The sequence below is a fragment of the Phascolarctos cinereus genome, unplaced genomic scaffold (assembly GCF_003287225.1).
Source record: "Phascolarctos cinereus isolate Bilbo 61053 unplaced genomic scaffold, phaCin_HiC Scaffold_5;HRSCAF=322, whole genome shotgun sequence".
In the NCBI taxonomy this organism is placed as follows: Eukaryota; Metazoa; Chordata; class Mammalia; order Diprotodontia; family Phascolarctidae; genus Phascolarctos; species Phascolarctos cinereus.
The window spans coordinates 253,113,869-253,126,785 of record NW_027555958.1 but is presented as its reverse complement, the minus strand read 5'-3'; the positions used below and the strand labels follow the sequence as shown (position 1 = coordinate 253,126,785).

General features: G+C 40.6%; 1 protein-coding gene across 1 annotated transcript in view; it reads right to left on the bottom strand.

Moving 5' to 3' along the window:
- The window catches only part of DNAH2 (dynein axonemal heavy chain 2), a 124,726-nt gene that overhangs the window by 99,720 nt on the left and 12,089 nt on the right, over window positions 1-12,917 (bottom strand). The window contains exons 7-10 of the mRNA XM_020966713.2: window positions 3,978-4,169; window positions 1,391-1,548; window positions 886-973; window positions 267-472 (exon numbers count right to left, since the gene is read on the bottom strand). Coding sequence (XP_020822372.1) covers window positions 267-472; window positions 886-973; window positions 1,391-1,548; window positions 3,978-4,169 — 644 coding nt within the window. The remainder of the gene's footprint in view (window positions 1-266; window positions 473-885; window positions 974-1,390; window positions 1,549-3,977; window positions 4,170-12,917) is intronic.

Below are 12,917 nucleotides of genomic sequence, written 5' to 3'. Positions count from 1 at the left end.
ATCACTCATGCCAATCCCTTTCAGTAAGATAGGATGTAGTTTTTCCAGGTGTCGTGAACTCATTGGTTTCCCCTTGGGTTTTCTCTACCTGCTAATTATTGGCTTATTTTTCTCCCCAGTCCAAAGCTCACTCTTAAAGATATGCATCAGACAAGTCCCTTCACCCTCGCTGATTCTGTTACCTTCTGCTCTTCTATTCACTGTTCTCTTTCTACTCAGTCCTCCCTCTGTCCCCTTCTTCAGCTTCACCCTCTGGTGCTCCCTACCTATTATAGTCTTCATGCCAAGATGTGTTCTTGACATCCAGGATGCCCCCACGAACAGCCCGTAGCATGTGCAGATTCTTGTGGAAGATGTCCTCAATCTCCAACAAATTACGTGCTATTTGGGGCCCTTCAGCGCCAAAGAAACAAGGCATATCCTCCTGCTTGCCATCCTCCCAACGAGCAAAGTGGTACTGGCAGTCACAAACCTAGAAGAGATTCCACATTTGGTCTCCTTCTTCCCCCTTCTTAGCCTAGGAGTTCCCAGCTAGAAGCTTGGGGATTTTGCTACACATGATCATACTGCATCTAGTAAATAGGGTCAGTAAGAGCCATAGGCTACTGGGACGGAATTAAGGATAAAGAGCTAGGCCTAGGATATTGGGCCAATGATAATGATGATTTTAAGAGCTTAAGGGAAAGAAGGAACATCAGGATGATGGAAAACCTATAGCTGGGTTGAAGAGGGAAGGAGTGAAGTCACTCTGCAGTACCTAGCACACAGCAGTCACTTAATAAGTGCTTGTTGCTTTATTAGTCCCTACTCCCCTGTCTCTTCAGGCTCCTGACCAAGGACTCTGCCATTGGCTTTGGTTCCCCACCTTAACCAAAGTCTCCACACCTCAATCAGGTCCCTGCAACGCTGCATAAAGGCATCAACCTGGGCAAATATGCTAGTCTGGTCCAGGACCCAGCCCTGGGAGGAGAACCTGAGTTGGGAAGTAGAAAACACAAGTATCCTAGTTTTAGATCCACTGGCAGGAGGTACAATGCTAGATTAGTACTAGATTCACAGGAGTCTACAGCAGAGAGGTTAACTTTAAGGGCTTACAGTGGGAAGAACCAGAGACAGGGAATGACGCATCTAGGTTCTAGGCATGATAAACAGTCAAAACTCTGGGGTCCATTTATGGAGGGAAGGGGAGAGAAGGGAAGTTTCTGGGCATAGATGTGGGTTACTAGAGAGACTGGGAATAGGGAATAAGATACTTGGGTCCAAAGAGAAGGACTAAGTAGTGACATGAAATTTGTGACTATGAGAACTCAAAGGTAAGGACTTGGTCCAGGAGGCAGATTCTGCTATCTTTGGGGCTAGGGAGGGGTCGGGGAAAGGCGACATAACCTACTTGGTATGTAATTGTACAGCCATCATGTAGTGGTCTTTCCAGGCCTGACAGCAGTCTATGCAGCTGTTTAGACTATCTTTGCTAGAGTTGACATAGCCTTCAAATATTCGGTCCAGGGAAATGTCATGGCAACACAAACGAATGATCTCGTTGCTCATCTGCAAGGACAAACTGATTTAACCCATCAAACTATAGTCTCTCCATCCCCACCCAATCATCCCAGTCCTTTCTTGGAGTCGCTCTAACCACATCCCCAAGTCCTCCTTGACTCATGGTTTCCTTTGCCTCCAATGGTAACCCAATCCCAGCTAGGTACTGCATATCTGGTTTATGAACCTTCATACTTTGGTTTAGGTGGCCCCTTGGCTCTAACCACCTCACAAAGACTCTAGCCTCCTAACTGATGTCCCTCATTCTAGACTCTCCCCTCCATTTCTTTTTCTTTTTCTTGCTTTTGGTGAGGCAATTAGGGTTAAATGACTTGCCCAGGGTCACACAGCTAGTAAGTGTAAAGTGTCTGAGGCCAGATTTGAACTCAGGTCCTCTTGACTCCAAGGCCGAAGCTCTATCCACCGTGCAATCCAGATGCCCCTCCCCTCCATTTCTAATCCGTCCTTCATGCAAAGATCAAAATGGTCTTTTCTAAGGCTGATGTTGATCTGGTACACAAAAACCTTGGATGGCTCTCTACTGCCTTTAGGATAAAGCCCAGAACACAAGGACCTTCAGAATCTACCTCCCTTCCTAGCCTCATTCCATATGACTTCCATTTACATATTCTGTGTTCCCATTAAACTGAGTACTACTAAGCCATTCCCCAAATTTCTCCATCTCTGTGCCTCCATGTATTGGTATTAGCCATTCCCTCAGCCCTGGTGCACAATCCCTTCTCATTGCCATCTTTCAAAGTCTTTACCTTCTTTCAAGGCTCAGCTCGGGTGCCACCTCTTGTGTGTAACCTTTCTTGATTTCACCCCCTAACCCACATGTTAATGGCCTCTCCTGCTTCAAATGTGCCTAGAGGGCTGAGTTCTCCCTGGCGTGTACCTCATAACGCCCTGCCTTGTGCTGTACTTCTCTGTGGACACATTGCATCTCCCAGTAGAATGGAAGCACCTGGAGAGTATTTTGTTATACCCAATGCTCTGCAGATGGCAGTCACTTAATGCAATTAATTGTATTGAATTTATTTAAATGAACTCCCAAATTCACCCCTACACACACACACACACACACACACACACACACACACACACACACACACACACACACACACACACACACACACACACACACACACCCCCTGTTAGCCTCATCCACAGCCACTGCTCAGCTGGCTCCTTTATAACTTATTGCTGCCTCACTCTAGGGATTCTACAACTTTGAGGGAAATAGTCTTGTTCAGGCCTTGTCCATCTTTCATTTTTAAATCCTTCTTGCTTTAGTGGATAGGACAGAATCATTATTCTCAGGAAATGCTAAGTATATGTTTGTTGAATTAAATCCCAGTTTAGAGAGAAAGAAGATAGCAGGTCCCCCATAATCCTAATCCTTCCTACCAGAACTTCCAGTCTCAAAATCCTCCTTCCAAGGGGCAGCTAGGTGGTGCAGTGGATAGAGCTCTGGCCTTGGAGTCAGGAGGACCTGAGTTCAAATCCAACCTTAGACACTTGACATTTACTAGCTATGTGACCCTGGGCAAGTCACTTAACCCCACTTGCCTCACCCAAAAGAAAAAAAAAATCCTCCTTCCTAAGACTCCATTCTCCAGACACAAAGAATTGAGCTCAGGTACTTACCTCCTTAGGGCCTGAGGCACAGAATAATTTTGGAAAACTTAAACATTCTGCTTGGCCTCATGCTTTTCAAATACCTCATTTGATCCTCACAACAACCCTGAGAAGCAGGTAATATCATTATTCCCATTTTACAGTTCAGGATGCTGAGGCAGACAGGTTAAATGGACTTGTCTTGGGTCACAAAGCTAGTAAGTGTCTGAGGCTGGATTTGAACTCAGGTCTTCTTGATGCCAGACTCAGCACTCTATCTATTACACCACCTAATATGACATGTAAGCCCAAGAAACCTGGAAATAGCAGCACCTCCCTCCACCCAGATTATGGCCCTGCTTCCAATCTGAGCCCACAGCCGTTACCAAGGAGAATAACTCTTGTGAAGAAGGTACAAGCTGCAGGTGCTGTGACTCCCACTTCTTCAGAAGATACCACTGCTAAAGATGCAGAAAAAGTTCTGGCCACCAAATCCTTGCCATTGTCAAATGGTTCATCATCAGAAATGAATATGGTTTTACCAAGAGAAATGATACATCATGATCTGCTTTGCCACTGTACCCTGTGGACCGGTGGGGCTTTCTATGTGACTTATAGCTAAAACCTCCTATATGTACTGTTTTTTACCCCTACTAAAATGCAAGCTTCTCAGGAGTAGGGATTGTCTTGCTTTTCTGACTACCCTTCAGTGCCCTTGAGGTCCCCTCTGACCCCTAGATCATCTTTGGCTTAGTGAAGTTAGTGAACGAGTCCCAGAAAAACTCGGGAAACAATAAACCCATCCTCATCACACAGACCTTTCGGAAGAGGGAGGTGAGCCTTTCACGAGAATTATAGAAAGGGGAGTTGACCCAGATAACACGGATGAGATTGAGCAGTAAAGGGAATTTGCTAGGGATGTCCTTAGGCCGCAGAAGTGCCAATTCCTGATAGGGCTCCTTCAGGATTGACAAGAATGTCAGATTTGACTGTGCTTGCTGAGAACCATCCTACAAGTGAAAAAATGCTGAGTTAGTCATCAAAGAACACATTAGAACTGGGGCTCTTCACCTCACTGGGTCCTCATCCTAACCTGCCATCTCCACGATTATCCTCCTCAATCTACCTAACCTGGCATCAATTATTCCACAATGCTATCTCTCCTCAGAATTTCTGCCCATTGCTTGTATTTTCCCTAGTTTATATGTTACTCTAAGAGTATTATATCTTTTTTCATAAGTATGTACCCTATAATCTCCATTACAGCAAGTAGCCTAAGGAGAGGCTGTGTTTCCGTTTCCTCTCTGTTCCAGACTCTGCACACAGCAGTCTCAATACCAACTATCCAGTCCCCAATACAGTTTGCCCAACAGCCTCTCTCTCTGTCTCTTGCTGTCTCTGTCTGTCTCTCATATATATCTGTGTGTGTGTATGTGTGTGTGTGTAGACACACACACACCATGCAATAGAGCCACCAACACTCAACCTCTCTTCCCTTGAGATTCACTTCATTCTTCTATGTCATTTGGCTCATAAATGTAGGCAAAGAGGAAGCAAAACTATCATTTTTTGCAGATGATATCGTCTACTTAGAGAACCCTAGAGATTCAACTAAAAAAATTAATTGAAACAATAAACAAAAAGACAGATTAAAAATGAAACTCACAAAAATCATAATACATATACAGATGTAGATATCAGTAGTTGGAGGGATCCACCTACCAAAATGTAGTGAGAATAACTTGTTTTAAGCTTCCATTTTGTGAATGAATGATTGTTACGTAAGTTATTTTTCGGTAATAAGGACTTGAGTCGGGCACATGTGTACCCCAGATTTGGTAACCAATTGGTAATTAATGATAGGAGGGTCTCTCAGATTTGGTAAAGAACTACTACTAATGACCTGTGTCCTCCAAATCTAGTCAACAGCTGAGAAACACTTGTTACTGATGTTATCTTTGGTTGGTAGTTTGTTTCATCATAACTTCAGGTAATCAATCACCAACCAAAACTTGGTCGTAACCAGCTAATGCCCATAGCCAGAACTTTAAGAAACCCACCAGAGACCCCCAATCTTCAGACTGATCTTAGGTCATAACTGAGGCTGGCTCTTGCGTCCCCCTGTTCCCTTCACTTAAGACTAAAGCATCCCCTATGTTCACTTGAAGGCATTATTTATTTACTAATGAAGATTTGTCGACTTGTCAGTCAACCACCTTGGAGGAAGACACATGGCCTTCAGCTGGGCAGAGAGACAACCTTGTTACAGAGTACTGATATAACATATGCTTACTGGGAAGCCCTGGGAAATTAGGTTGATGCTTTGTTCCTAATGGGGTTGATGTTTATATTGTCTAACAGATAATATAAACTAATTTTCCTACACATTTGATTAATAAAGTTTGATTACTAGCATATGCATCTAATTAGTGTTTTCACAGCACTAGTTAGCATAAGTAACAGTAAATTGATTTTGCATGTTCATCATGAATTACACAAGACAAACTCAGGATTTATATAACTATAACTATACAAAATGCTATTAACAGAAATAAAGATAGACTTAATTGGAGAGATATTAATTGCATATAGCTGGGCCTTGCTACTATAATAAAAATAATCTAGACAATATTGTCTAAATTAATTTACTTATTTAATGCCATAATAATCAAACTAAAGTGTTACTTTGTACAGTTAGAAAAAAAAACTATAACAAAGTTCATCGGGAGGAGCAAAAGAACAAGAATCTCAAGGGAAATGAAAAAAGTGGGAAGGAAAGGGGACAAGCTGTATCAAATCTCAAACTATACTATAAAGCAGTAATCATTGCAACTCTTTATTTAACTACTTTAACTACTTTAAATTTAACTACTTTAAAAATAGAAAAGTTGATCCATGAAATACATTAGTTACTCAAGTCCCGGAAACAATTGATCACAGTAGCAAAGTATTCAAAAACCTCAAGGATAGCAACTAATGGAGTCAGGAATCACTATTCAACAAAAACTACTAGGAAAGTTGGAAAATAGCATGGCAGAAATTAGGCTTAGACCAGCATCTCACACCACAGACCATAATGAGCTCCAAATGGATACATTGTGAAGTTACATCATTAAGACATTAGAAGAGAATAGAAGGAGAAACTTTTCACAACTATGGATAGACTGCTTGACTAAACAAGGAATAGAGAGAATCACAGAAGATAAAATTAACAACTGCGATTACATATAACTGAAAAGCTTTTAAACAAATAAAATTAATGCAGCTAAGTCAGAAGGGAAATAGTAAACAGGGGAAAAACCTTTGCATAGTTTCTCTGCTCAAAGTTCAATATCCAGGATATATAGGAACTGACTAAAATACATAAGAACAAGAGCTATTCCCCATTAAACAAGTGGTCAAAGGATATAAACAGGCAGTTCTCAAAAGAAGAAAAGCAAACTATCAACAACCATCAACAAACAACTATCAACAAAAATACTTTGAGTCATTATTAGAGAAACGAACATTTTAAAATTCTAAGATTTCACTTCACACTCAACAGCTGGCAAAGATAATTTTTAAATGAAAGTGATAATTGCTGGAGAGGATATGAGAGAACACGACCACTACTAATACATTGTTCATGGAGTTGTGAGTTGGTTTTCCAGCCAGTCTGAAAACCATTTGGAACTATACCCCAAAAGTCACTAAACTGTGACCCATTGAGCACATATCCCAAAAAGATAAAAGGAAGAGGGAGAGAACCCAGATGTACAAAAATATTCATAGCAGCACTTTTGATATAACAAAGAACGAGAAACTAAAGGGATGTCCACCAATTGGGGAATGCCTGAACAAATTATGGCAAATGAATGTTACAACACCCTAAGAAATTATCAAAGGAAGGCTTTCCACAAACTATTCCCAAAAACTGAGAAAGTACCCTACCAGAATCCTTTTATGAGACAAATATAGTGCTAATACCTAAACAAGGGAAAGATAAAACACAGAGGAAAACTATAGACCAAAATTATTAATGAATATTGACTCAAAATTTTTAAACAAAATCTTGTCACATATCATTTATTAGGACCACAGAGATTTATACCAGGGATGCATGGATGGTTGAATCGGTAAAAAAAAAATTGTATCAAATTTCACTTTTAAGGTATGTGAACAACTAATAAATATTTGTGTCTTGACCATTTAGATAAGTGGTCAAAGGAAACAGTTCTCAAAGGAGAATTGCAAAGTATTCACAACCAAATGTAAGAATGCTCCAAATGACTATTAATAAGAGAAAAATAAATCAAAATGGTAATAGCGTTGGAGGGGTTGTGGAATGATGAGCACATTAATACACTGTTGGTGGAGCTGTGAAATTATACAACTATTTTGAAAACAATTTGGAATTGTGCAAATAAAGCAGCAAAAAGTTCCATACCCTTTGAATTAGAGATTCCATGACTGGGCCTAAGGAAGGCATCAATAAGAAAAAAGTCTTCACATACGCCAAAATATTTACACCAGCACTTTTGTAATACAAAAGAATTGGAAACAAAGGAGAAGCCCAACAACTGGGGAATGGCTATGCAAAGTGTGGTACAGGAATATAATGGAATGTTACTGTGCTGTAAAAAACAATACATGTGATGAACACAGAAAGCATAGAATGCATAGAAAGATCTATACGAACTGATGCAAAGTGAAGAAAGCTAAGCAAAGAAAACAATATACACAATGACTTTTCAGTCATTTTTCAATTCTGACTCTGTGACCTCATTTGGAGTTTTCTTGGCAAAGATACTGCAGTGGTCTGTCATTTCTTTCTCCAGCTCATTTTATGCTAACTGAGGCAAACAGAGTTAAGTGACTTGCCCAGGGTCACATAGTAAGTGTCTGAGGCCAGATCTGAACTCAGGAAGATGAGTGTTTCTGACTCCAAGTCTAGCACCCTATGCACTATAGTGCCAACTAGCCTCTCTATACAATGACTACAAAGAACAACCATGCATAAAAAAAACCAAAAGTAAATGTAACAAGAGGAAGCTAGGTGGCACAATGGTTAGAGCTCTGGCCTTGGAGTCAGGAGGACCTGAGTTCAAATACGGCCTCAAACACTTGACATTTACTAGCTGTGTGACCCTGGCCAAAGTCACTTAACCCCATTGCCTCACCAAAAAAAAAAAAGTAAAAGTAACAAAATTACAAAGATGTAGAATAGTTTGAATGAAGAGATATTCTAACCTATTCCCTTCATGGAAATGGGAAGTCCACAGGTATTATACATATTACACATGTTTTCAGATTTTTCAATACTTGTTACATAGGATGGCTCTCTGGAAGAGGGAAGTGGAGGGATACTGGAGACAACTATGATGACATTAAGAAGAAAGAAAAGACATCGGTAAAACCATTTTTAAAAAGTAAAAAAAAAGGAGGCTCTCAAAGACATTTGGGAAGATTTGCACGAATTGATCCAGTAAAGTAAGCAGAACCAGGAAAAATATTAATATGATGACTACAACACTGTAAAGAAAAACAATTCTGAAAAACTGAAGAACTCCAATCAACACAATGACCAGTTATGATTCCAGAGGTTCAAGAATGAAGCATGCTTCCCACCTCTTGATAAAAAAGTGGCGTACTAGAACTACAGAATGAAATGTACATTTTTTTAAATCTAGCCAATGTTCTACATGACTACATAAACTTGTTACAAGGTGTTGTTGAATCATTTCAGTTGTATCTGACTTCTCTTTGGGGGTTTTCTTGGCAAAGATACTAAGGTGTTTGCCATTTCCTTCTCCAGCTCCTTTTAAAGATGAGGAATTAAGGCAAACAAGGTTAAGTGACTTGCCCAGGATCACACAGCAATTAAGTCTCTTGAGGCCACATTTGAACTCAGGTCCTGACTCCACGGCCAGCACTCTATCCACTGCACCACTTAACCGACCATTACAAGATGTGGGGGGAGGGTTTTGGAGAGGTAAAATAGTGGAGGAGAGGAGAGTTAGTGATAGTTATGTCAAAAAAGGAGAAAAGATCAGTACTGAAGCATTTTTTAAATGCACAGAACAGAAGGAGATTCAGAGGGAATCAAAGACAGTATTTGGAACTGACATGCTTAATGTAGTATATACATATGAAAAACAAGCTTTGGGTAATGTGATTTATGGTTTGTATGTAATATTCCTTTTCTGTGCTTCTCTATATATGGAAATGTTCAAAACTAGTGGTCTTTGTTCACTTCATAATAAAAAAGAATAGTCTATGGAAAAGACTACTCAATTCTTTTTTCAAAGAAATGAGCTATTATTGGACAGAACCAGGAGAACATTGTACACAGTAACAGCCACATTGTGCAATGACTAACTTTGATAGACTTAGCTCTTCTCAGCAATGCAAGGATCTAAGTCATCTCCAAAGGTCTCATGATGGAAAATGCTATTCACATCAAAGAAAGAACTATGGAGTTTAAATGAAAATTGAAGCATACTATTTGCTCTCTTTTGTTGTTATTGTTGTTGTTTTGTCTCTTCTTTCTTGTGGTTCCTCCCATTGGTCCTAATTCTTCTTCACAACATGACAAATGTGAATTTTTTTGTTTTTTTTTTTTAATTTTTAAAAAATGAGCTATAAAAGAGAAATGGGCAGGAATCACAAATTCACACAGATCAGCCAGTCTGTTTTTTGTGAATCTCAACACAGTTGATCATTTGCAAGTTCCTGATACAGGGGGAGAAGGAAATAATACCTAGAAATTGATCACTGTACTTCCCTTTGAAGGGAAGGAGCCAATTTTAAAAATCAGAAACCCTAATAAGCAGAGAAAGTTTGCCACTGGGCAAACTGAAAAGCTTGTTGAAGTTGGGAAAGGATACTATAGACTTAAATCTCTGGTAAAAAATAAATCAATCTAAGGTAGAGATTTTCTCAGGAAAGAATCTGTATGCCCCTGGGCACACAGAACTAGTCATACAACTGCATCACAATGGCATTGGCAAAGCAACTAAGATGGGAAAAAATGGGTAATCTGATGGAAAACACCAAAGGCCCAGCTTTTATATATTTATGTGGAATCTGAGGACAGCAAATTCTGAACTCAACTTTAACGATAACCTTTCAGCACAAAGGATGTGTGTTGACTTTGTCATATGGGAGGGTGGCCTACTACAGAAGGTGGTAGAAAAAAGGAAATAGAGAAGGTCTGCCTGGAAAAAGTGGGAAAATGTCTATGAAACTATAGTGAAACAACAGCACATCTCGTGGCTGTTAAGGGAGGAAATAAACAACTTCATTATGAGCAGTTGCTAAAAAAATAATTGAAATTAAATTTAAATACAATTTTTAAAAAACAAATGCAAAAGCCTAAAATTGAGGAATAGACCAACTTTGCAAAGAGTTGTCAAACTAAGTGTAATAATGGAGATATCCCATGCTGAGTCTGCACTCTGGTCAATTCCAGCAAAACATGTGCCACTATGATGGTAAGTTTGTTGCTTTGGGATGATGCAGTAAATCTGGGGTGGTCCCATGGTTCACCAACTGAGTTGAACCAAGAGGACTGGCCGCTAAGCCAGGAAGAATGACCCACTAAAAAGATTTTAAAGGAGGATGACTTCGTCCTCTGGCTGCATCTCTCTTTCTATCAGCTATTCATATCAGGACTATTCAAATCCAGTCTCAGATGTTTACTAGCTTCATGACCCTGGCAAGTCATTTAACTTCTATCTGCCTCAGTTTCCTCAACTGTAAAATGGGGATCTTTATACCACTTGCTTCACAGGGTTATTGTAAGGATCAAATGAGAAGATATTTGTAAAACAGCTTAGCACAATGCCTGGAACACAGTTGGCACTTAATAAATATTTATTTTCTTCTCATTTCCCTCCTATTTAAGTTTTACTCTACAGGGGTGGTGAAGGTAGATACTGCCCATGCCACCATGTAGCACCATGGCATCTAAAGCACATGTCCTGCCTAGGGGAGTCTTAAGCCTGGGTTTGGGGTTGCCTCTCTGTTTCATTTCTTCTTTGAGCATAGGTGACTGAGTAATGATCCCAAGGTGGACATTTCCAGACTGGGCCACATCTTTGTGAAGTCAAGCAGTCCAGCAATCCTGGATATCTCAATAAGAACTAATGTAACGGTATTTCTGGGAAGGACTGGACTGACTGCCTTGTGAGGGAGCCTAAATTGTTTTTTTAAAATAGGATTTTTATTTCTTCCCAGGGAAACGAGAGAGGACTTTTACCATGGGATCAGGACATGAGGGCAGTGTTTTTCAATACAGTAGGGATTTTTGAAATCTTCCTGGAGGGGAATAGAGGAGGAAGGTTGCAAAAAGAATAAATACAATGGCAGACAGTAATTACAATTATTGCCGTTGCTGTATGTCCTTCATTCACGAAAAGGACCATGATATCAGGGAGGTAATGCCATGACATGCAAATGACTTGGATTTAAGTGAGGGAGGGCTGTTTAAAGTCACCAGCCTCACTTTCTCCTCCAGAGCTATCTGGGTCCAGTGGCCAGATATGGATCAGGACAACTGGAGAAGGCCCAGGATGCCATGGAGGACCTTGGCCTTTTCAAGCTAAGCTTCTAAGACAACACAGAAGAGAGTGACTGAATCTCAGCTTCTTGGAGAAACCGTTGCAATGCTGGTAAATCCAGGAACCTTTGGGTTTTCCTCCATCTTCTATAGAGAGAGAGTAGGAGAGGAAGCAGAACCCTGAGCTGGCCACATGTGACTTTCACTGGGCAACCATGGCAACCAGAGTAGTTTCAGCACAAAAGAGAGTGACTACTAACAACAAGAGAATTCCTCTCTCCACCTCTGGCCTACCTGGACAGAACACAAGGACCTTGAAGGAGCTTGTTCAGACAGAGCAGAGCTGAAGTGAAATATGAAATACCAATTTAGCAGTCCCACAAACTGCTTCAGGTTGGAGGTTTAAGTATCTATATCCCAAAAGAGTCTAACAGCAGCTATAAGCTTTCTACTGTGGTGGTAACCCAACAAAGCCTACTGGTATGGGACTCTATCCTCACTGATGGGGATCAACACCCTGCCTGCGCTTGCACGATGAGTGGGAAGGAGTTAGAGAGAGCACAAGAGAGGAGAGTTTCCAGTCTCTTTCAATTCTAGTCTCTTCGGGCTCTGCAGTTGTTTCTAGCACTTCTGGCTTTCAGATGCAAGAAGGAAGATGGACAATGCCAAGCCCACTCCAGGTGGCTGAAAAAAAAAAAAAGACTCTGAGAAGAAGCAGACATAAGAGGAGCTGGCAGCCCCATCATGCCCCCATCAGTTTGCTACACCAGAAACTTCAGGAAATTTTCCCTTGAGTGAGATCTGAGACTCTCTGTCTTGGTTGAGCTTCAACTCCCAGTGAGAGAGCTCCTTCACTCTGTACTGTCTGGTATATATTCTCTTATATATGTACACTTTCTCTCATTTATATTTTGTTATCAAGTGGGATAAATGGGTTTCTTTGCTATTTCCTATCCTGTTCATCATGGAACTAGTATTTGGTGGGGAGGTAGTCAAATCTTGGATATAAAGCTTAGGGGTCCTACTTTTCCCATTAATGAATAGTGACCCTTCCACCCCAGAACTGCACCCTCAAAAAAAATTGGCCAGAAAATTGCAAGCAATACTAAAAGAGGCCACTGGCACGACCAACACGAGTACAAGCAAAAAAGCTCAACCTCCCAGGGCAACCAGTGACATATGTCAGAGACACATGTAGCCCACAAGACTTTGTGTCTAG